At 32.6% G+C, this 23,124-nt stretch overlaps 1 protein-coding gene across 1 annotated transcript in view; it reads left to right on the plus strand.

Annotated features, from left to right (window-relative positions):
- The first annotated feature begins 201 nt into the window (after positions 1-201).
- LOC129225814 (2-Hydroxyacid oxidase 1-like) overlaps positions 202-23,124 on the plus strand; it is a 71,895-nt gene continuing 48,972 nt past the window's right edge. The window contains exons 1-4 of the mRNA XM_054860325.1: positions 202-326; positions 4,035-4,213; positions 10,143-10,243; positions 11,819-11,956. Coding sequence (XP_054716300.1) covers positions 4,052-4,213; positions 10,143-10,243; positions 11,819-11,956 — 401 coding nt within the window. The 5' untranslated portion in view covers positions 202-326; positions 4,035-4,051. The remainder of the gene's footprint in view (positions 327-4,034; positions 4,214-10,142; positions 10,244-11,818; positions 11,957-23,124) is intronic.

The raw sequence follows: 23,124 nt of genomic DNA on the forward strand, positions 1-23,124 counted from the left end.
GAAATAGTTCGAAAACAGGCAATAAAAGATTTTATTACTTTAATATTTCAACTTCTTAAAAGTCTTCAAAAAATATATCTATTTACTGAGTACACATATGATGCTTATAGACGTGAGCTTGCGTGTGTCTTTAATTTTAATTACACTTCTACCTATGAGAAGAAAGTTATAGGACCTATTTCAGGAATAGCGGAAACAGATGTTGAAGTTTGTGGAGGTCGCCTTATAAGAAGGAATCAAAACAATCAAGAAGGTTTACTGCCGTTGGTGTGGCAGCTCGGCAGTAAGAAACCTGAAATTTCTGGAAACATTTACAAAGTGCTATAGTAAGTATTTATGTTTAAAACAAGAAGTTCTGTCTAGAACTAGACGAGCCTACTTTCCCGTATACCCATACTACTTTCTAGTATTTGATCAATGTTCTCAAAATAGCTAAAATCGCAAATTGTTTCAAACATATTTTTCCAATATTTTAAGCTACTTTCTAGGAATAAAATATTCCTCACTCATCTAAAAAAAATAGATGCGTAAAAAAAAGAAGAAGAAAAAACAAAACGAACAAATAAAATAGCAGCAACTTTTAAACAAAGCAGCTAATACACTTTTTTCCATTTAAAAAAAATTCTTCAACAGCTTTCAAAACGAAAAAAAATAATAAAAATTAATAAGCTCATTAAAATAAATACATCCTATCAAAAAAAAAATCTTTTCTTTTTCCCCTGTTGCCAAAAATAATTTTTTAAATGAATTAATACACTTTCATTGTCAAAAAAAAAAAAAAAAAAAATCGTCTGCGCGTATCTTTATGTAGAAACATAAATGACTTCGAGTTTATTCACCGAAAACTGAATACCTGAATAAAAACTTTAGCGTTAAAATAAAAACAAATCACATCAACAATAATTATTTCACAGTTAAAACCATAGCGTCGGAGTCGGAGTCAATCTAATTTTGGGATGAAGGAGTCGGAGTCGAATATCCAAGAATCGGAGTCAGTCATTTGTCCATGTATAAATTTTTGCCAAAGCTAGGAAGTCATAGTCGAAGTCGGGGAGTCGGAGTCCGATTAATTGTCGGGCACAGGAGTCGGATTCGGATTCAGGTGCCCCTAAATTCTCGGAGTCGGAGTCTGGAGTTCGGCGTCAAGAGCTATTTCCAAGAAAATTTGTTTGAAGTAAATCCGCCTTCAAGTACGGAATCTACATTTAGTTTCCCCGTAGGCGCTAATGTTAAGGGATTTGAACTGTTCAAAATTGAACAGAAAATTGTTCAATTCAGAAAGATATTTTATATACAAGTTTTTCATCAAAAGCTTTTTCCTACAAAGTTTGTTTGAAGCAAATTCGCCTCACAGTTCGGAATTGCCTTGAATTTCCCCGTAGGAGCTAATGTTAAGTTTTTTTGAACTGTTCAAAATTGAACAAAAAATAGTTCAAAACAAAAAGCGAAATATGGGAATGAAGTGTCCTTGCTGAGATCTTTCAAACAAAACAAAGTTTGTTCGAATCGGACTATTCATTCAAAATTTATTAGGGGGGGACAGACAGACAGACCGACAGACAGACAGACCGACGGACATTTTTCCCCATCTCAATACCCTACTTTCCAATTTTTAATTTTTCGATATTTATTTAATTATTTTATTTATTTTTGACTTTTTTTTTTGTTTTTCGGGATATTTTTAAGATGCATTAAGCCTTCTTTCATGCTTTTTTCTTCTTTTTCTGACTTTTACTGGGAAAGTAGGCTAAAAAAATGAATCTCCAAATGCGAGTGTCCGGGGTAAAGTCAAAAACTACCCAACAGATTTCCTGAAAATTTTACTGTCTTTATGTTAGTATTGGAAAGGTTTCTAGATGCACAATGTAACTAAAAGTGTTCATCAACTTTCAAAGAATCGATCGGCCAATCTAGTCGATCGGATAAGTACCAGCCTTACCTTTTGGCCAAACTTTCAGAGCAATGAGCCTTATTTGTGTCTGTGGTGACAACTTCCTTGTTTTAACAGGTGCTGTAGATTATTTTATCATTGTCGTCTTCAAGTAAAAACATACTTCAACCTGATAATCTAAACTTAATTATTGCAAACCATTATATAAACATTCAAGTGAATGTATAACAGTGTTTTATTTTTTTGATGCATTGAAAATTCTTTATTCTTGCGAGTTAGTTCTAAGGTTTGGGCACTTGTCAACACAACATATACACTGTTAAAAATTCAGTAGGATTTTCTGGTAATTGTTACTGTAAAATGGCGGACTTAACGCATCGATGATTTTTACGGTAATTTATACCGGAAAAATAAGCGATCCCAGCTCCAATTGGTTGCCGTGGCCTACCGAGGAAACCGTAAAATTTTACAGTAACATTTGATTTTTACGGTAATAGTTACTGGCAACATGGATGCCAGTAAAAATTACCGTAAATTTTCCGGAAAATTTTTAACAGTGTAAGAGAACATGCGAACAGTCCATATATTTTCTCTGTAGTATTAATAGTAGTGTAGGATGGGATAAGTGTGAAAAAAATATGTGGATGTTTATAATTATAACTTTTCTATAATCAATTTGCAAATTTATTGCTAACGTTTTCATTATTAAATTAAATTAAATTAAATTATTATCATTACCATGACTACTTCTTTACTACATAATCTGTCAACAAGTCAGTGCTCTATAATGCTTACAGGAAATTAAAACAAAATATTAAATAAAAACAAAAAACCCGACTGCGTATAAACCAAACTAAAAAGAAAAAAATATAATTCAAGTGATTGAATATTATTAAGTACTACTGAATAACTAACCATTGAATTAGTTTTATAATCGATACACACATAAGACAATTCATAAATTCCAAAACAGAATAGAAGGATCAACAGTCGGGGCCCATTCCTTTTTGACCAATCAAGGATCCCTGTAAAATTTGAATGGGACTCAACTGTATCTCGTATGACCCTGATACACAAGAAGCAGAGATGGACTAGGGTGCGGTGAGAAAATTCTAATTCTTCAAAGAGTGCCGTGAGTCGGAAAAGTTTGGGAACTCCTGCTCTACTCAATACAAAATCTAAACAGTTTTGAACTTGTAAATGAAAAATACTATTTTTTCAAAATAGACATTGCAACCAGAAAATTGACGGATTAAAAGTTTTCAAGCTTTAAATATTCTACAGCTTTCAGAGATAAACATTATAATAATGTTGATTTCAAGGAAATGAATATAACGTCAAGTTATAAAATTAATTAAATGAGTTTCTTTTATTGGCTTGTACATTAAAATCTGCTTTGTAAAATTATGGGAAAATGAAATTCAATTGAATTTGTTAAGACTAGTCTAAATTCCCTAACACAGTTGTTGATCTTTCGTATGCTTGAAACAAATCTATTACTCCGACAATTCATTGTTAGGAATATTAATTGGTCATTGATTCATTTTTTAAAATAACACTTTTATATGCTAGTATGCATTTGCAAACCAAGATTAGCCTACAGTATTGGGCAGTAAAAGATAAAGAAAAAAGGAATAAGCATTCTTATCATTAAATTATAAACGCGAAAGAAAAGTAAAGCAGAATTTATGTTATGTTTATGCCTTTTTAAGCATTCTTATTGTTTAAAAACTTTAATCTCGGCAGAATTTAGAAGAAAAAGGAAGTTACCATGTTATATTTTGCTGAATAAAAATTTGAAAAATAAAGGAAAAATACCTTTATGACTTTCACTGGTAAATACTTGTTTTATTTTTGATTACGCGTTTGATTAATATGTATTTATTTTTGATACGTTGTCGTCAGGAAAATAGGACTAAAACTACTATTATCCACAATTTAAAGCTTTTGGTTGCATTGCATCCGTCACTATACCAGTTCCTGATTTTCCATTTATGAATAAAATTAAATTCTTTATGCACCCATGAAAATCAATATCATGAAATTGTGAGATAAAATGTTAAATGTTTTTACTGCGAATTTTATTCCGTATAATGTAAAGATGTTTCTTATATATAACTACTGTTTTTATGTAATTTTGTAGAAAACTTTGTCACAACAATGTTGAGCTGGGTTTTAGTTTTACTTTTTCTGATGTCGGAGACTGCCGTACGAGGATCCCCAACTCCCGATGGCAGCCTTTCTTTAGAAGTTGGCGCCTCCCTTGAAACTTCGGCAAGCGTGAGTGTCGCTGCTGGTTTAAATGAAACGCTTAAAATCCAGGTAATGTGGTAATGCGCAGAATAGAGAGTGTAACTAGCATATGTCTTATTTGTTTCAATAATGTTTTGTAAATTCATAATGTTGTGTTTCCCATGACTTTGAAAGTGCTGTTAAATGTCTCAGATACCGTTTTCATCTTCTTAAAATGTGTCTTAACAGTTAGTTGGCAGTTTTTGAAGCTTTTGTCGAGCTTTCTATCATTTCCAGGGTTATTTGAAATGCAACGAGTTTTCGTTATGACAAACATCTGCATTTTGCCTAATTACACTATGCGGCAAAAAAAAAAAAAAAAAAAAAAAAAAAAAAAAAAATCAAAAATGCTTCTGTCCTAATTTTTGCTGATTCCTCTGTAAAATGATCCACTAAATCCTAATATGATCACCGTTTCCCCCCCCCTACACGTCCCACTTTTTAGAAATAGCACCCACGAATTTTCCGGGTTTTGACATTTCCATAGTCATTATTTTATTTGGATGGAAAGAGAGCATCATATTAGCCATTAACACTCTTCTGATATGCTAGAGAAGTACTAAGTTTAAAAGCATGAACATTTGTAGCAAATTGGGGAACTCATGGGAGTAGTCCCCTCCCCTAAAATACTTAAAAATCACCAAAACCAATCTTTTTTCTAGGAGTTTGCTTTAAAAAAATCATTTATTTTCGGCATAAAATCAGAGTATAGGACTCACCTCTATAAGCCCCATGTCCAAAAAAAATTTTCACATTGTGAATTTTTTTTTTCAATATTGGAAGCAACGTATTTTGCATAGTCAGAGTCTTATCGCAAATCATCAGTAAAGAACTTTCTCGTATTATTCAACTTACATTCCCAGATATAATTATGATTAAAATGAATTTAGATATGCTTATAATATAATATTTATGTATATTTATATTTTTGGGATGCACTGCTCCCATTATTTTCCACTATATTAAGAAATAATAAACAATGGAGACGCTGCATCCCCAGAAATATAAATAGTATATGCTTAAATGCTACTTTATAAGAATACTTAAGCTTATTTTTAATCATAATTATATTTGGGAGTATAAGTTGAACAATGCGGGAAGTTTTTTTTACTGAAGTGCAATGCAACTCTGACTACGCAAAATGCAACTCTTCCAAATTAATTTAAAAAAAAAATCAACATGAGCATTTTTCAGACATAAGGTTCAAAGGAGTGATTTCTATACTCGGTTTTAGGCCACAAATTGAGTAAAAAGTTGTAAAACAATTCCCTAGAAGAAAAAAATCGGTAATGTTGATTTTTGAAATACTTCAAGGGGAATACCCCCCCCCCCCGAGTCTCTCCACTTGATTTAACTGTTCATGATTTTAAACTTTGCACCCCTATAGTTCTTCAGAAAAATGTTAACGGCTATTAAAATTGCTCCTTTTTCCTCCAAATTAATATAATGGCTGTGAAACTGTTGAAAGCGGAAAAAAATTGTGGGGCGCCATTTCGAAAAGTGGGTCATGTAGGGTTAAAAGATGGTTATATCTAGACTCAGGGGATCATTTTACATAAGAATCAGCAAGAATTCTGTCAGAAGAGTTTCGAAGGTATTTTTTTGCCAAACAGTGTTATCATTGAAAAAAAAAAAAACAATTAAAAATATAATAGCAACATCATTTCAAAATTAAATAGATAAATAAAGCGGTGTTTATAAATGTTTAGTTATTTTGGTTAGATTAGGTGAAACGAAAAGTAAACATATCAAGACAGTAAGTTTTCTCCCCTTTCTTTCTTTTTTTTTTTTTTTTTTGAAATTAACAAATACTAAGTACGTATTATAGATAATACAGCGAAAGTATAATAATTTTTAAGAAAATTAATAAGAGTAGAACAGAAGCTTCTGTCATTAAGCAAGCAGTTTTAGCAAAAGTGTATTAACATCGCACACTCGAAGGTTTTTCTAGATTCAAAAAAAGTTTGATGTCACACAATACGTATGAGGCAGTGGAAAGCAAAGGGATGCAAGTGGACATTTTTATGTTTTGAGTAAAACCCAGGCAGAGAGGGATAAGGTCCGAGGCAGGCTTTCCTCGATATTTTTTTCGAAATAAAACTGTATAATGCCACCTCCCAGGGCTACTAGTACTACATTATATAACCAAAAGTTTTGGAACACTTTCGAAAATTCACATTTTTACTGATTTCTCAAGAAATAAAAGATTAATTGCTCTGTAATTTTTTTTCACATAAAAAGTATACTCCAGCCGCCAATTTTCGAATAAAAATTAAGTCAACTATTCAGTTAAGGGACGAACAACAAATTGAGGAAACATGAAAAGGTTTTTGATCATTTTTCATTCTAAATAAACGGGAATAAGCTCTAAATTTCAGAAATAAGTTTAAAAACTATATCTAAAATTTAGTTTTATGTTTTCGTGAAAGTATCTCTTATTCCCCTCCGAGATGTAAGCATTTCTTTCGAAAATGCAATTTTTTTAAAGATTTTCGGCTCATATCACGCAGAGTTTTTCGTCAAACGGAACTAAACTTCAAAATATTTGACAGCTTGTTAGAGAAACATAACAATAAAATTTGATGTTAAAATATTAAAAATTTAATGCAATATAAAAGTTTAAAGCAATTAAATTTTCACTGCGAACGCGCAAGATAGCAATTTATAACGTTTATAATCCAAAACTCAGATATCAAGCCTACACCTCATTAAAAAAATTCCACCTCAATATCTTTAAAATTAAAAAAGTTATCAGCGATCTAAAGAGCCGAATTTCTATGATTCTTGGAGAGGCGACGAATGGTAAGGGGTCGTTCGCAAACTGGCAACACTTTCCTGATATCGTTGTAGAGTGATTCATAATAAGAACGGATTATTTGCGAACGATCCCTCACGATTCGTTGTCCAGCCAAGACTATCTTTCGCGTATGCGCAGGGAAAAATTAATTGCCTTAAGCGTTCACATTTCATTAAACTTTCAATATTTTAACTTAAAATTTTTAAATTACATTTCACTAATATGCTGTCAAATATTCTAAAATTTAGAAATGTTTGACGGAAAACTCTGCGTGATATGAGCCGAAAATCTTTAAAGAAAATTTGCATTTTCGAAAGAAATGCTTATAGTATCGTTAAGAGATGGTTTTTTAACTTATTTCCCAAATTTATAGCTTATTCCCAGATATTTACAATAAAAAATGATCAAAAACCTTCTTGTGTTTCCCCAATTTGTTGTTCGTCCTCTAAATTAAAAGTAGATTTAATTTTTATGGGAAAATGGCTGCTGGAGACTTTTTATGTGGAAGGGGAAAGAAAATGGTCTTTTATTTCTTGAGGAATCCGTAAAAATGTGAATTTTTGAAAGTGTCCCGATATTTTTGGTTATATAGTATATCTAATGCCCGAAGACAGAGGAGAGGTTCACCTACCATTTGCATTGGTCATCTCTAAATTTTTCATTTTGCCACTGACAACCCTTGCATCTCCCTGCTTCAGTCTCATATGTTGTACACTTGACACTCTCAGAGACAATCCGCACCTATTACTTGCACGGTTTATCAGTTTTAAATGTTCAGATAAATCTCAGCATGTGGATCTCTGAGGAACTTTATTTAAATACTAGAAAAAATACCCGGCGTTGCCTGGGTCAGTAAAAATTGTGAGAAACAATCGCTACCTTCTTTTGTTTTCTATTTTAACTGAAAGAATTCAAAACACACCGCTTTGACGTCATTAAAAATTGAACTTTATCCTTACCCATAAAAGTAAAACAGCAATAAGTATAAAGAAAGAAAGAGTATTCATTCAGAAACGAAAGCACAAAGTGAAGCATATAAAAATTTGAAGAATTTCCAAAATATATCTAACAAAAACAAAGATCACTAAAAAAAACTGCGCTTTATTTACTCAAATAGTACACAAAAAAAAAAAAGCTCTCTACTATGTTTACTTAAGTGTGCAAAAAATGAGTTTCCAAAAGTGTAAATGACTTTAGACTCATGTTTGCTCCGGAGAAGCCTTGATTCAAAATTTACATTATGATTACTTTTAATGTTCCTGTTGTTAGGCAACGAATTTTCGAAACAATGGGTTTAATCTTTAATCATTTGATGTGGAAATTACATGACATTCACGGTTTTCGATCACGCCGTTTTTAAACTATGTTTTTTAGCAATAAATTATAGCCTAAGTTATTCTCCGATTATGTAGCTATCAATGGTGAAAAAATGGTTAAAATCCCTCCAGTAGTTTTGAAGTTTACCCCGGACATCCGGACAGAGATTAGCCCTTTATGTATAAGGATGAGGATGCAATTCCTAAGAAAGCAATGTCATGCTTGCTCCAGGGAGGCCTTGATTCAAAATTTACATTACGATTACTTTTAATATTGCTGTTGTTAGGCAACGAATTTTCGAAACAATGGGTTTAATCTTTAATCACTTGATTTGGAAATGACATGACATTTACTGCTTTCGATCACGATGTTCTTAAACTGAGTTTTTTTAGTAATAAATTATAGCCTAAGTTGTTCCCCGATTATGTAGCTATCAATGGTGAAAAAATGGTTAAAATCCCTCCAGTAGTTTTGAAGTTTAGCCCGGACATCCGGACAGAGATTAGCCCTTTCTGTATAAATATATTAAGAAATACATTATTATCAGTTACAATTTTATTTTGCTCTTGACAAATATTTTGGTAATTTAACATCAATATATGTAATAAAGTGGACAAAAGCAATGCATAAAAACTTTACAATACTACAATAAAACATAATACGACACTAGAGAGTTGTTGCTTTACAGAAGATAGCGTGTTAAAGTGTTGGAAAAAAAACTTAATTTAAACGATATTAACTATTGAAAATAGAAAAAATAAGTGTATTAGTTCCTCATATGTACATCCGCTACTTGACTATCTTTGAACTTTTAAAAAAGTTCATTTATGTCATTTTTTGAGGTAACATTTGTGCTTCAGGAGCGACAAGACACTTTCTTGAAACTGATGCGCAACAGTAAATGAACAGCTCAACGTCCCAGTAAATAAACAGCTTCTTTTTGAGCAATCACGATTGCTTATTGTTCTCACTTGATTGTTTTGATTTCCTTTAATTCTATTTCCCCCCCCCCCGCCTCCCTCTGCAGCACCACCCGTGGGCCATCTCTTCTCGATGCTGCTCCTCTAGCGAAAACAATCTCCAGGTTGCGTCAATATCCTATACTTACACGCATACATACACGCACCTACACACACACAAACACACACGCGTATGCACACACACAACTACCCACACACTCATGCCTGCACACAGACACAAACACACACGCCTAGATACACACACACACACACCACACACACGCACACACACACACACGCGCACACACACACGCACACACACACACGCACACACACACACACTCGTGATTGCGAAAGACATAATTTGAATTCAAGATGTCAAAATTCAAATTGTTTTATTTATTTCTTTATTTTGTTTATTTAATTTATTTATTTATTTATTTATTTTTTTTTTTTGGCAGGGGGGATAAGGTTTCACAAGTTTTCCTTTGCAATATTATCTTCCCTCTTTACATTTTCAAAGAAGAAACTGAAAATGTTGAAGTTAGCGATCTTGTTACGGTTGTTAATTCCCTTGGTTGGGTCAGTAGGTTTCCCTTTAGAGCCCCTATACCCCCAACTTTTAAAGAAAAAACAGGTAAGTATTCGTAATTAATTGGTAAAGATCTGGACTTTTTTGAAGAAGAATTTTATGTTTTTACTGTCATGCACCAATTGTGCTGCAGTTTTTAACGATGTTAAGGATTTTCGACAATGAAAGCGTGCTTAAGTGTTCATTTGGTCTACCCAATAAAAATTAAAATTTCACTTGGTAACATTTTAGATAATTGTCAAATTAAAAGTTTCTTTCCAATCAACGTTTGATACATATTTCATTATTCTTCAGCTCAGCGAACGCAAAGACTCTTCAGTTTACCAAGGGCCTTCCGAATGGAGCGACGATTGTGACTGTCGTTTAAATGACAACGCTTACTTCGATGACATCTTGTAAGTATCAGATTTGAACTGGTGATCAAAAACGTTTTGACGCACAAAATTAGCAGATTATTGCATACACATGTTTCGAGATTTCAAGGAACCTCTTTTTCAATGCAAATAGTGAGTTTTTAAATGGAAAGACGTCCGGTAAAAGCAACGAGAATGAACATTAGACAGTTTAAATAGCAAAAATAGCAAATTAACAAAATAAACAAAACATAATGGAAATGTGAGCCGAAATTTATTTCAAGATTCCCATAGTAAAAAAAACGTTAAGCAATAAATTTCATCAAAAAGCAGTAAAAGGAGAAATGGAAACGTAAAGACGTCTAAATAGACAACAAAAGAAATAAAAAATGCTAAATATTTGAAAAATAAAACGTCGAAATGAAACTGTAAAGACAGGAAATGGTAACGTCTTTACGTTTCCATTTCTCGTTTCATTTTACAAAAACTTTGGATTTAGTTTTGTTGTCTCCCCAACGTTTCTCATATTTTTCCTGTAATATGTCAGTTCTGCATTTCGCTAAATGTGGCAATTAAATCTTAATATTTTTTTAACATAAATTTATTGCTAATTTATTCATTAGTGGTTTCATTTTGTCAGCAGAATTTATTATTATGGGATTTTTGACGAAATTTATTGCTTAAAGGTTTTTCCTCGAAGAGAACCATGCAATAAATTTCAACTTTCAATTCCATTTTGTCTTGTTTATTTTGCTAATTTGTTATTTTTTCTATTGAAACTGTTTTCTATTCATTCTCGTTGCTCTTACAGGATGTCTTTTCTTCCAAAGCTTTCTATCGCGTTGAAAAAAGGTTCCCTGAAACCTCGAAACACGCGTATGAAGTATTCTGCTAAATTTGTTCCCAAAAACGTTTTTGATTATCAGCTACATCCCCGTAAAAAGTATGGATTCTTTGTGCTGAAAATGGTGCTAGCTATACCCAGTTATGTAATGACTGTAAATAGGGAAAACCATCTTGGATCAAAGTAACCAAAATGCAAATGTAACATTGTGAAAAAAAAGCCTAAAAAAACAAATAAAAACAGAAAAAACGGTTTGGAAAAAAATGACAACCCTTCAGAAATTAAATAAAGAGTACGCTAAAGGTATTAAGAAGGTTACCACGGCTTAGAAATGATAATAGTAATACAAATCTAGGGAGAAGACGAAATTTTTTTCCAAAATTAGGGCCAACGTAGCCCCATTCACGGTAAATTTAAGAACCTTTCTTTTAGGCCTAATAAATCAAAAACTATATCTTTGAAATCAAACTGTTACATTTTAAAATACGTTTCATAAGAAATATTAACTTTATTTTAGAGTTTTAAATAATTAAAACAAATTTAAAACGCATGTTTAGCATCAGAAAAAGTTTAAACTGTGTAACATTTTGTAAATACTTTGCAAGAAATTAGGTTAAAGTGAACGCATTTCAGGATCTGTCATTTTGAATAAATACTTTTTTGCGTGAAAAGGAAGGGCACTTAAGGCATTTAAAGATTCAATGTTTTTTTTTTTTTTTTGTTTTTTTTTTATATTGTGATTTGCTGCTACATGCGTCTTTACTTGCTTTTAGATACATGGAAAGACGGTACCAAAATTTCCTATGTGTTCGAGATTTTCATAAGGACAAGGAAACCGGAACTGAACAATTTTACAACCACGGTCCCGAAAGCGAAACTACTACTCAAGAAAATGAACGAGCATTTCAGAGGTAAATGTTATAAAAAATAAAACCGTGAATTTGTTTTATCCCATAATTGTTTCTTTTCTATTGTTAAAAATCCGATTGTTAAAAAAGTAATTGGAAAAGAAAAAACTAATACAACTTCTGCTGCTTATATGAATCATATTTGTTCTAAGCAGTTTTAAATCATTAAAACGGCAAGTTCAATAAAGCTGGATTCTGTTTTGCTGATTTGATTCATTAAAGCAGCTGGTTCAATTAACCGGCATCCAGTGTATTCGCTTTTTACAACAGTTTGACATTTAGAATATTGTTCGACCCAAAAAACTGAAAAACTGTCAGCATCTTAATAATAACATTGTACATATATGCACTATATATATATATATATATATATATATATATATATATATATATATATATATATATATATATATATATATATATATATATATATATATATATATATATATATATATATATATATATATATTGTAAACTATCTGAACGTTGAAATTAAGCATAAACCAACATACACTTTTAGAATGTACACTACATTTCATTCATCTCAGAATTCTTTAATTTGTAATCAATAACTTCTTTACAAAATACATTAACTAAATAAAAAAACATATAAAAATTAAATTTTATGAATGAGGTAGATAACATTGACTTCGATATTTAGTTCTATTATTTGAAATTTGAAAATTATCTAAGCAGTAAGTTTTTTACAATATTCTTGCTTAACATGTCTTTAACTAATGCGAATAGGTATGACAACTTTCCCACTCGTGAGTAGGCGATAGATGAGTTTTGTTTCTCTCATGGGCTAATCTCACTTGTGAGTAGCCCATGAGAGAAACATGTATGTTTCAAGTCCATACCGAAAGTAGACATGGTTTGGTCTTGAGATCTATTTATGGTATTTTCAAAAGCGAAACAAATCGGAAATTGAAGTCTTTCAAATGTGTTTGAAAGTTATGACGAAATTAATGGATTACGTGGCAACACAAAAACTTCTCCTTTTAACTTTTCCGTCAGAATTGTTGAAATTTTGATGAAGAAACGTGTACCGTTGCATAATTTCGGTGGATTTAAACTGAAAAAGAATAATTGGTAAATAAATTTTCAACCGGAAATCGTCTAGTGGCATTCCTGGTATATCCAGAGAATTTAAAAATTCAGTTGGAATGATTACGGCTTTGTTTTCATTGACAACTCTATAGTCTTGTTCAGGGTCGGACTGGGTCCTCAAAAAGGTGCATACCCCAATTTTTCTGAAGGCGCATGCCAATGGGGGTGGAGGTTTTGGAATGGGGGGGAGGTTGGATCGCGGAAAGGATATAGACGATCATTTTAGAGGAGCGATCAGTGGCGGATCCAGACGATCCTGTTGAGAGGGGCGATTGTTTAATTCATTAGGGGGGGGGGAGGGTGGACTAATGAAAATAAAATTTTTTAAAAAGTTAAAAATTTGTAGCATGTTTTTTTTTTCCGAATAATGTGTAATGTGCTTCGCTCAAAGAGTTTGAATGAAAGTTATAAGTGTTTCGAGTATCACACACACAAGAATAAAAAAACTGAAAAAAGAGTTTCTACTAATATTCTGGATCTATTATCTGAATTAAACCCTTTAACTTTTGATTCGTTTGAAAACTCGTGAAGTTTTTTCAGTTGTTATTCAGGTCCTCAATTGTTTTTTTTTCCTTATAAAAAAAGGTTGCAGCAACAAAATGGCATCTCTTTTTACCAGTTTACGTACCGAACATAATGAAATACTAAAATTGCATTTGAAAATAAAATTTGAAGATAGTTTTGGATTTGTTTGTTGATTGAGTTTTGTTTAATATTCGCGCAAAGGAAGGAGTGTTTGCAGGCTTTCTCCCGAAAATTTTTGTTCGGAACGCATTTTCAGACTATTTGGAGGTTAACAAGTAAAAGGGAGGTTTGGGGACCCCATTACGGATTTTTTTTTTTTTTAATTTAAGGGTATATTTTCGAAAACACAATTATTTGCTATCTTTGTGTTCTTGAAGGAAAAGATGAGAGACATGAGTTCTCCCCAGTTGTTTTATGATAGCTTCAAAAACGCAATTTTAGTGTTACTAAAAACCAGGGGGTTCGGGGGCCCCGGAAATTTTTTTTGTAATTGAACTCCTAAATACGCAATTGTAGACCATCTTTAATGACGTAGCAGAAGACATGGGGTTCAGAACTTTTCAACAGAAACTTTTCGATGTTAGGAGTTCCAAAAACGCTGTTTTAGACAATCTTTGAATGATGTTGAAAGATGAGGAAAGAAAGAAGGAAAGAAAGACATGGTGCTCCTCTCCGGAATTTTTTGAACTTGAAGTCTCAAAAACGCAGTTGTAAGCCAATTTTTATGACGTAGGGGGAAGGAACGGGGTTTGGAACTTTCCATCGGAAATTGTTGGAAATTGGAGCTTTGAAATACGATGGTTAGCCATCTTTGGTAGCGTAAAGGGAAGGGATTGAGTCCGGAGTAAACCCTCAAATTTTCAATATTGAAACTTCAAAAACATAAGTTAGTGGGTCTTCATTGACATTAGGAGAAGGACTCGAGATTGAGGGTTCTCCCCTGGAATGTTTTTGGAACTGAAGTTCTAAAAACGTAATTGAAAGCCCTCATTAACGACATTTTCGATAACGTTTTCGATTCCGGCGATTTTTTCAAAATTGAAGCTCCAAAAATTCAAAAGTTTTGACAATCTTCGATGGCATTGGAGAGAGGGAGTTGAGGAACTTTCCCCTGCAAAATTTTCGGAATTAAAGTCATAAAAATACAGTTGTAGACGATTTTTTGTGATGTGTTGGGGGATGGAGAGAGAGAGAGTTTGGTGACCTTTTCCCGGAATTTTTTTAACACAATTTTAGACGATTTTTGTTTATTTGGGAGAGGAGAGATTTTGTGGACTTCCCATTGAAATTGTAAAAACTTGACTGTAGGACATCTTTGTTAACTTTTAGGGGAAAGCACGTTTCACTAGTTTTTTCACTCAAGTGCCAAAAACGGCAATTTAGAAAAAATAATGAATAAGTACATCCCGAATTTCTGAAGTCGCCCAGTGGTTTGATTTCGCATCTTCTGAGAGAGATTTTTTTTCACTACGCGATATTGGTGTCAAGTGGTCATTATGTTAAAAAATGCACTGCAACATATCTATACGAAATTCAACTTTTCCACTATGAAATTCATTAAAACTAAGTGTAGGAAAACTCACTGATAAACGCTTAGACAACTGCATTCAAACGGCAACCCCTACCGATTTTACCAACAATAATAAACTTGTTCATGTAATTCAAAAATGCAGTTTTAGACTAACTTCGATGATGTTAGAAGATAAAGAGAGAAAGTTTAGTGGCCTTATCTCCAGAAATTGTTTTTAATTTCAATCTTAAAACGCTATTGCCGTCCATCTTTAATGACATTAGGGAAAAAAAATGCGATTCGAAACTTTCTTCCAGAACGTTTTCGAAATCGAAGCTCCAGAATAGGCAGTCTTTTTAATTGAAGATTCGAAGGTCTCTCCCTTTACTTTTTTTTTTGAAATAAGAGTCTTAAAAACGCTCTTGTTGATCATCTTTGGAAAAATTACGGAAAGGGAGGGGAGATGGGATAGAAGGAACTTTCCCCGGAAATTTTTCGAAATTGAAACTCGAAAGACGGAAAATTTTAGACGATAACATTAGGGAAACCGGGCTCGGAGAAAAATTTTCGAAACTTCAAAATGAGGGGAAGGTATGGAAGCTTTCGAATCAATTAGAAAACTTCGTTCTGATTTTGCAAGACAAGTTTTTTTTTTTTTAATTTTGTTTTTCAGCGAAGGCGTTTGTATTGCATTTCATCTTAAAGAGTAGGAAGGGCGCACCTGCCCTCGGGCAGGTTGGCAGGCGGGCCAATCCGAGCCTGGTCTTGTTCAGCATTAACGGTCAGCACAATCTGATAATTTTTTCCAGCTGTCAGTAATGACTCATTATTCACAATAATTGTAACTAAGACAGCATCATTGCACTGTTTTTTCGGGTTGAAAATCAGTGTTCACTAAGTCGGTGACCAATCGATAAGGTGATATCGCACCATAAGGACTTAATAACAAATTTGAAATTGAAATGTGTAAATCTTTAACTAACAGTAAAGCTTCATTATATATATTTGGTGTAAAATCAAGATTTGGACATCGGTGTGCTTGTTTAACTCTATGGAGTACAGCTTCAAGCACAAAATTTATATAGTATCCCCACAGAAATGATGATTCTGTTGGATATTATGTCGTCAAAATTATCTTAAACAGTTGGCGAATACGGTTTCTCGTTATGCAAAACTTGCATTAGAAAATGCAACTCCCAATCGTTGTGTGCAACCAATAATTACAATTTGCGAAATATATCGTGATATATATTAAGCACTCGACAGTTAACGCTCGACAAATATTCCCGTCTGTTCGGGAATGTTTAATGAAAACAAATGCAAAAACAACATTCACTTTGTTTTGGATGCACAGTTTTGTTTTGGATGGAGTTTTGATCCCATTCTCTTGGCTTTAATTTTTAATTATGTCCGAGATTGATGAATATTGTCTTCTTTGTTTGCGTGATTTCCACGATTTTTTTGATTTTATTCAACAGTGTAAAAACAAATAAGAAACGTCCAGAAAAGAAATGGGCAGCGAATACTCCCAATTTCGACCAGTAACATATCTTGCAAAAGAATAGAAACGTACCCCACTAAAAGTCAGAAACCTTCCTAAAATCATCCTGAAGTCTTTCTGAAAAATTCCAAAACCTCTCCGATTCGAAACAATCATTTCTCTGAAACTTTTAGAGAGAACGGAAGTAATATAAAAAGTAATAGCCTGGCACATTTTTTGACTCACCAAGAAAGTACTAAAAGTATTATCGCAACCATAGCTACTGCTTAGAAGGACTTTCAAGCACGCACAAAGAATTTTACTTGCTTGTTACTCTTGGAAAGTTACGGAATCCAGAGAATCACTTCCTCCCATAGGGAGTTACGTCAATCTGAACGGACCACGACGACGGTAGTAAAGTCAGTTCATCACTAAAAGTCATTAACTTTCCTGAAATTATTCTGGAATCTTTCGAAGAATTCAGTACTATCCCAAGCTAAAAGCCAGTCGTGTCGCTTCAGAAAAAACTTAGGTAAGTTGATTAAAAAGCTTGACTCCTCACTATTCTTGAAGGAAAGCTCTAACAATAATGCTGCAAGCATGGCAAAAGATAAGACAGAACCGCAAGCAAGTACCATTAGTCTATCTCGCCTACGATTCCTGCAAAGTTACGGAATCCAGAGGCTCATTCACTCTCTCTCTTAGAGCTTACGCAATGCAGACTGATCGTAGCTTACTTGAAGCAGATACACTTAATAAATACCTTCAGTTAATCTTTATACTGGGAACTAAAAATATTTTTCACAACAGTGAGAAATCTGCATTCGTGACGTTTGTAGCAATTTAGGAAATTTTTGACGCATATACTTGATTTTCAAATAAAATTGTTGAGAACCTGTGAAATATTAACATGTTCCACGGAAATAATCGGTCACATTTCGGATTTTTTTTTACAGTGCATGTAAAATAGCGTGGAATATTGGTAAATAATTGTATTTCTGAGAATCAAGCCAAACACATTAAGTTTTAACATGTTAAAAAAAAAAGGATCGTTTTTGGTGGCTCAAGTAATTTTCGTAGAAAATATCTTCGGTAAAATATACTCGTTGACCGTTTTCAATATGTACTGCAAGATGCTGTACAGAAGGGTCTCTTTCGTATATGGGGAAACTAAATTAGACCAGATAGCTTAGCTGCTGCATACATCCACTCATCGCGTTATTTTATTAATATTGTCCATAAAAATTACCTTAAATGCGACCTAATAAGGACCTTTAATAACGTATTGGCAAAGGTGCCTAATGGCTCCCATTGTACAGCAAAACTCGACATTTATATGAGCCTCATACGTTTTTAAAAGCAGTGGTGAGTATGGAACTATCCGCTGCTTATCAAAATTTTAACTTGATTTGTAGAATTTGATATTTACATTGAAAAGTGTGGTCTCTATACTCCTCCTTTCTACGGCGATATTATTGATAACCATCAATATCCGTAACATAGTATCATTTGTAAATTTTAATTAACTTAAGAATAAAATTTTTGAGGATGAGTTAACTTACAGCGCCATCTATTAAGAATTTGCAGAACCAAACAATCAGTACACACTGTTAATGTAAAATAAACATTTTATTTGCAAAAAAAAATTATAAAAACCATCCTATCTTTTAAGTTGGACCAAATTACAGATACGTATGAAATTTGATAAAAATCGGTTCAGTAGTTTCTGAGTTTACCCCGAACAAACATCGTGACACGAGATTTATATATATATACTAGCTGACCCAGCCACGCGTTGCTGTGGCTGAGAATGGAAATAATTTTTTACTCATTGTTTTTATACGATCAAATTAATATTTTTAACAAATCTGGAAAAAGTTCCGTTGATTTTAAATCTCAGGAAATTGAGAATGGTCGTTTTTTCCCGAAGTAGGAACTTATTAAATTTAGTAAGGAATAAATAAATTTTCTTTTGCAAAACCACTACTATCAATACTTACGTCAAATTTAGAAAGAACACTGTAAAAACAATTCAGAAACAGTCCTGGATAATATTAGGCAGCTGATGTGCCCAATTTCTACCATTAAGATACCTTTTAAAACCTGGAATGATTTCCGCTAAAATTAAGTAACACTTCTGAAATTATTTCGGAAGCCTCGTGAAAAATTCAGACATCTTCCCGTTAAAAGTCAGTCATGTTTCTGGAAAATTAGAGAAAACTAAGGTAGGTGTGCTCTCTTGGCACTTTCCTGATTTAATTAGAAAGTTCCATCAGCAGTATTGCAAACATGGCCAAGTCAAGCAAGAATGGCGCATTATACTCGTCTGCAATTCTTACAAAAGAACGTCTGCCATACCTATTTGCTCCCTCTCAGCACTTAATCAGCATGGACAGGTCATAAGCGAACCGAAGCCCATACGCTTTATAAATAGGCTCAGTTAATCTTTGAACTGGAAGCTAGAAATATTTTTCACAACAGTGAGAAAACTGCATTCGTGCAACGTGTAGCAATTCAGAGAACTTTTTGACAATGATACTAGATTTTTCCAGGAAGTGGATAAAAACCACTGAAATCCTGAAAAGTTTCACGGAAATACTCAGAAACGTTTCGGAAATTTTTTGCAGTGTACTTTCTTCGTCCAATGGTGCAAAATAACTTGAAGGTGGTACGTAAAGTATGAGAATGTTGAAATTAAGCATTTACCAATAACAGATTTTGTATGCACAGTCTATTCATGTTAGCCTTAACTATAGTTTTTAATCAATGACTTCTCTCAAAATATACTGCATAAATTGATACGCTATAAAAAAAAAGTAGAATTTTATGAATAAGATAGATAACATTGATTTCGAACTATTGTTTCTATTATTTTAAATTATTAAAATTGGAAATTATCTCTGTACTAATTTGTTCACAATATTTTTGATTAATTTGTCTTTTGCTAACACGAACAGATTTGATGGTTTTTCCACACATGAGCAGGTTACATGTAGCTGTACCCATGGGAGAAACACCTATTTTCCAAGTCCAAACCGCCATCGTTTAAGCTTGAGATCTATTTATGGTTATCGTGAAGGCAAAGCGAAGCGGAATATGAAGCCTTCTAAGCTGTGTTGGAGATTCTGACGATATTAATGGAATGCATGGTAGTAGGAAGATTCCTCCTTTATACTTTTCCGTTAAAATTAATGCTTCAAGAACGTTTCCGGTGAACTTTTTGATAACTATACGTGTATATTTGTAAAAACCTCGGGGAGTTTTAATTATGGAGAAGTTTATTTGGTGAATTAATTTTTAACTGGAAATTGTGTAGTGTCATTGCTGGTATATCCAGATAATTTAAAATTCAGTTGGAAACTTTACTGATTTGTTCTAATCAGCAATTGTGTCGATTGATTTAAATGATTTCAAATTCCCGGGCAACAACTGTAGCATTTAAAAGTTAATTGCGTCTGCATCAACATTTTTTGCTGTCAAAATAGCGCGATTACAGAGTCAGTCATAATAAAAAAAAAAAAATATATTCGGGAATACACTCTCAATTAGTTCACTTTTCGTCTCAATTGCAGTGCTGAAATTGTCGGGCTAATTGATGTACTGTGTATTTTGATACATTTCAGTTTCACCGTTTCCAATACCCAGCAATTGCTTAGAAAATACTTTTATGAATACATCATTTTGCGTTTGTACTCGCATGTTCGTGGTTAATCGCATCATTTCGACATTACGCTATGAAAACGATTGTTTTAAACATCCGTTGATTTCATCGGAATAACTGGTATTGTCTGCCGGAAGTCCCCAGACAGTATTCAGACAATAATACCAAAAAGTTGATCGTTGCCTTTCAAATCTTGCATAATCGTATGATGTGTTTCGAATTAAAGCTTTTTGCTCATGAGCCATAGTACACTTACCCCAAACTATAATTGCACTCTTTTGCAACACTACAGCCATTCCGCGTTTTTTTTCTTTAATGTTACACATTGCGCTTGGTTTGTTATGAATATCTAATAGGCAACTTTAAAACTGAATGTGCTGTTCGTCTACCATCTAAAAAAAGTAGCAGCAATGCCTGACGATGCAATTGTCACTGCAATTTTCTGTTGCGAAAGTATCTTTGCAAGAAAAAAATGAAAGATAATAAGTGTTTTCCGCTTAAATTCAGTAACCTTCCAGACATTATCCTGGAATATTTTTGAAGAATTCAGCAGTCTTCTTGTTTAAGGGGGTCCGGGACACAAAAATCCTCAAATTTTGCAATTTTTTTTATATAATTTGAAAAATTGCTCCGTTTTTTTCTGCTTAAGAGGACGTTTGAATCTTGTTTCTACCTTAAATAGAACGAAAGTTATAGTTATTTTTGTTGCATGCATCTAACGAATGTGTACATAACTTGAAACGCGTTTTTCTCCATGATGCAATTTTTCCCGATTTCTTGCATTCAAACTCTTATAAGTCAGGAACCGATAGAGATAAAGTAATGAAACTTGGAGCATATCTTTTTCAAGCAATTTACTTTAATTTTTATTCGGCGAATTTGAAAAAAAACGTTTACTGCAAAAATTATGATTTTTTTAAAAAAAAGTATCTTCGAATTTTTCGAAATTTTTCTTCAAATATTTTTTATTTTTTATTGAATCAATATTTTTAAAATCGCCGAATAAAAATTAAAGCTTATATATTTGTGCATACTTTTTTGAAAAAAAATTTAAAATTGACCAACAATATTTTGAGTTATAGCAATTTAAAGCAACCCCATTTTTTTGAAAAAACTAATTAAGTTTAAATAAGAAAATAATTTTTTTTCATATTAATGTTATGATTTTGCTTATTAAATAAATAATGAATCAGTTCAAAAAACTTTAAAACTCTAAAGTACATAATAAAAAAAATTTCAAAATGTGTCCTGGACCCCCTTAAAGCCAGTTATGATCCTGGCACCTTAAGAGAAGCCTAACGTAGGTTCAATAAAAAAACCTGGAATCTTCCTGCTTTTCCAACCACGCTCTCAAAGCATTAATGCAATCACTGCCAACGCTATGACAGACTCTCAAGCAAGTGGCTCGAATGTAACTCGTCTGCAACTCTCGCACAGCTTCGTGATACAGATATCTTTTCGCGCTCTTTGGGAACGGAGTCAATCTGGAATGATCGTCCTCGTGCTGAAACCGATACACCAAATAAATACGTTCAGTTAATCTTGATACTGGTGGAGAAAAATATTTTTCACAACGGTGTGAAATCTGCACTTTGTATCAATTATGGAAACTTTTTGACAAATATAATTGACTTTCTCAGGAAGTGAATAAAAACCTGTAAAATCCCGAAACGTTACATGAAAACAATAAGCAATGTTTCGGAGTTTTTAAAAATTATTATAGTGTTTTTTGCAGTAGGTCAAACGATGTTAGAGTTATATCGATTAATTAACTTACACCGCCATCTATTAAGAATTTATAGAACTAAACAATTAATACACACTATTAATGTGTAATAAACATTTTAATAAATTATAAAAACCATCCTATCTTTTAAGTTGGACCAAATTACAGATATGTATGAATTTTGATAAAATTCGGTTGAGTAGTTTCGGAGTTTACCCCAAACAAACATCGTGACACGAGATTTTTATATATATATATATATATATATATATATATATATATATATATATATATATATATATATATACTAGTTGACCCAGCCACGCGTTGCTGTGGCGAAGTAGTTCGATTAAAATATTCTTTTACTCACTATTTTGATAGAATCTAATTAATATGTTTAGCAAAATTTAAATTAGTTTAGCCAATTTTGAAGCATATGAGATTGATAATAATGGGCGTGTTAGGTAGAATTAAGTAGTTATTGAAAATAGTAAGTACTAACTAAAATTTCAATGGTAACAGCTCTATACTTACGCTTAGTAATTTTTGCAAGTATGACTTCGGCCAGAAATAAAAGCAACATAACTTGAAAGTGATAGTAAATATCGAAACCGATTGTAAACTATCTGAACGTTGAAATTAAGCATAAACCAGCATACACTTTTAGAATGTACACTACATTTCATTCATCTCAGAATTCTTTAATTTGTAATCAATAACTTCTTTACAAAATACATTAACTAAATAAAAAAACATATAAAAATTAAATTTTATGAATGAGGTAGATAACATTGACTTCGATATTTAGTTCTATTATTTGAAATTTGAAAATTATCTAAGCAGTAAGTTTTTTACAATATTCTTGCTTAACATGTCTTTAACTAATGCGAATAGGTATGACAACTTTCCCACTCGTGAGTAGGCGATAGATGAGTTTTGTTTCTCTCATGGGCTACTCTCACTTGTGAGTAGCCCATGAGAGAAACATGTATGTTTCAAGTCCATACCGAAAGTAGACATGGTTTGGTCTTGAGATCTATTTATGGTATTTTCAAAACCGAAACAAATCGGAAATTGAAGCCTTTCAAATGTGTTTGAAAGTTATGACGAAATTAATGGATTACGTGGCAACACAAAAACTTCTTCTTTTAACTTTTCC

This window comes from Uloborus diversus, chromosome 7 (genome assembly GCF_026930045.1).
Source record: "Uloborus diversus isolate 005 chromosome 7, Udiv.v.3.1, whole genome shotgun sequence".
Classification (NCBI taxonomy): domain Eukaryota; kingdom Metazoa; phylum Arthropoda; class Arachnida; order Araneae; family Uloboridae; genus Uloborus; species Uloborus diversus.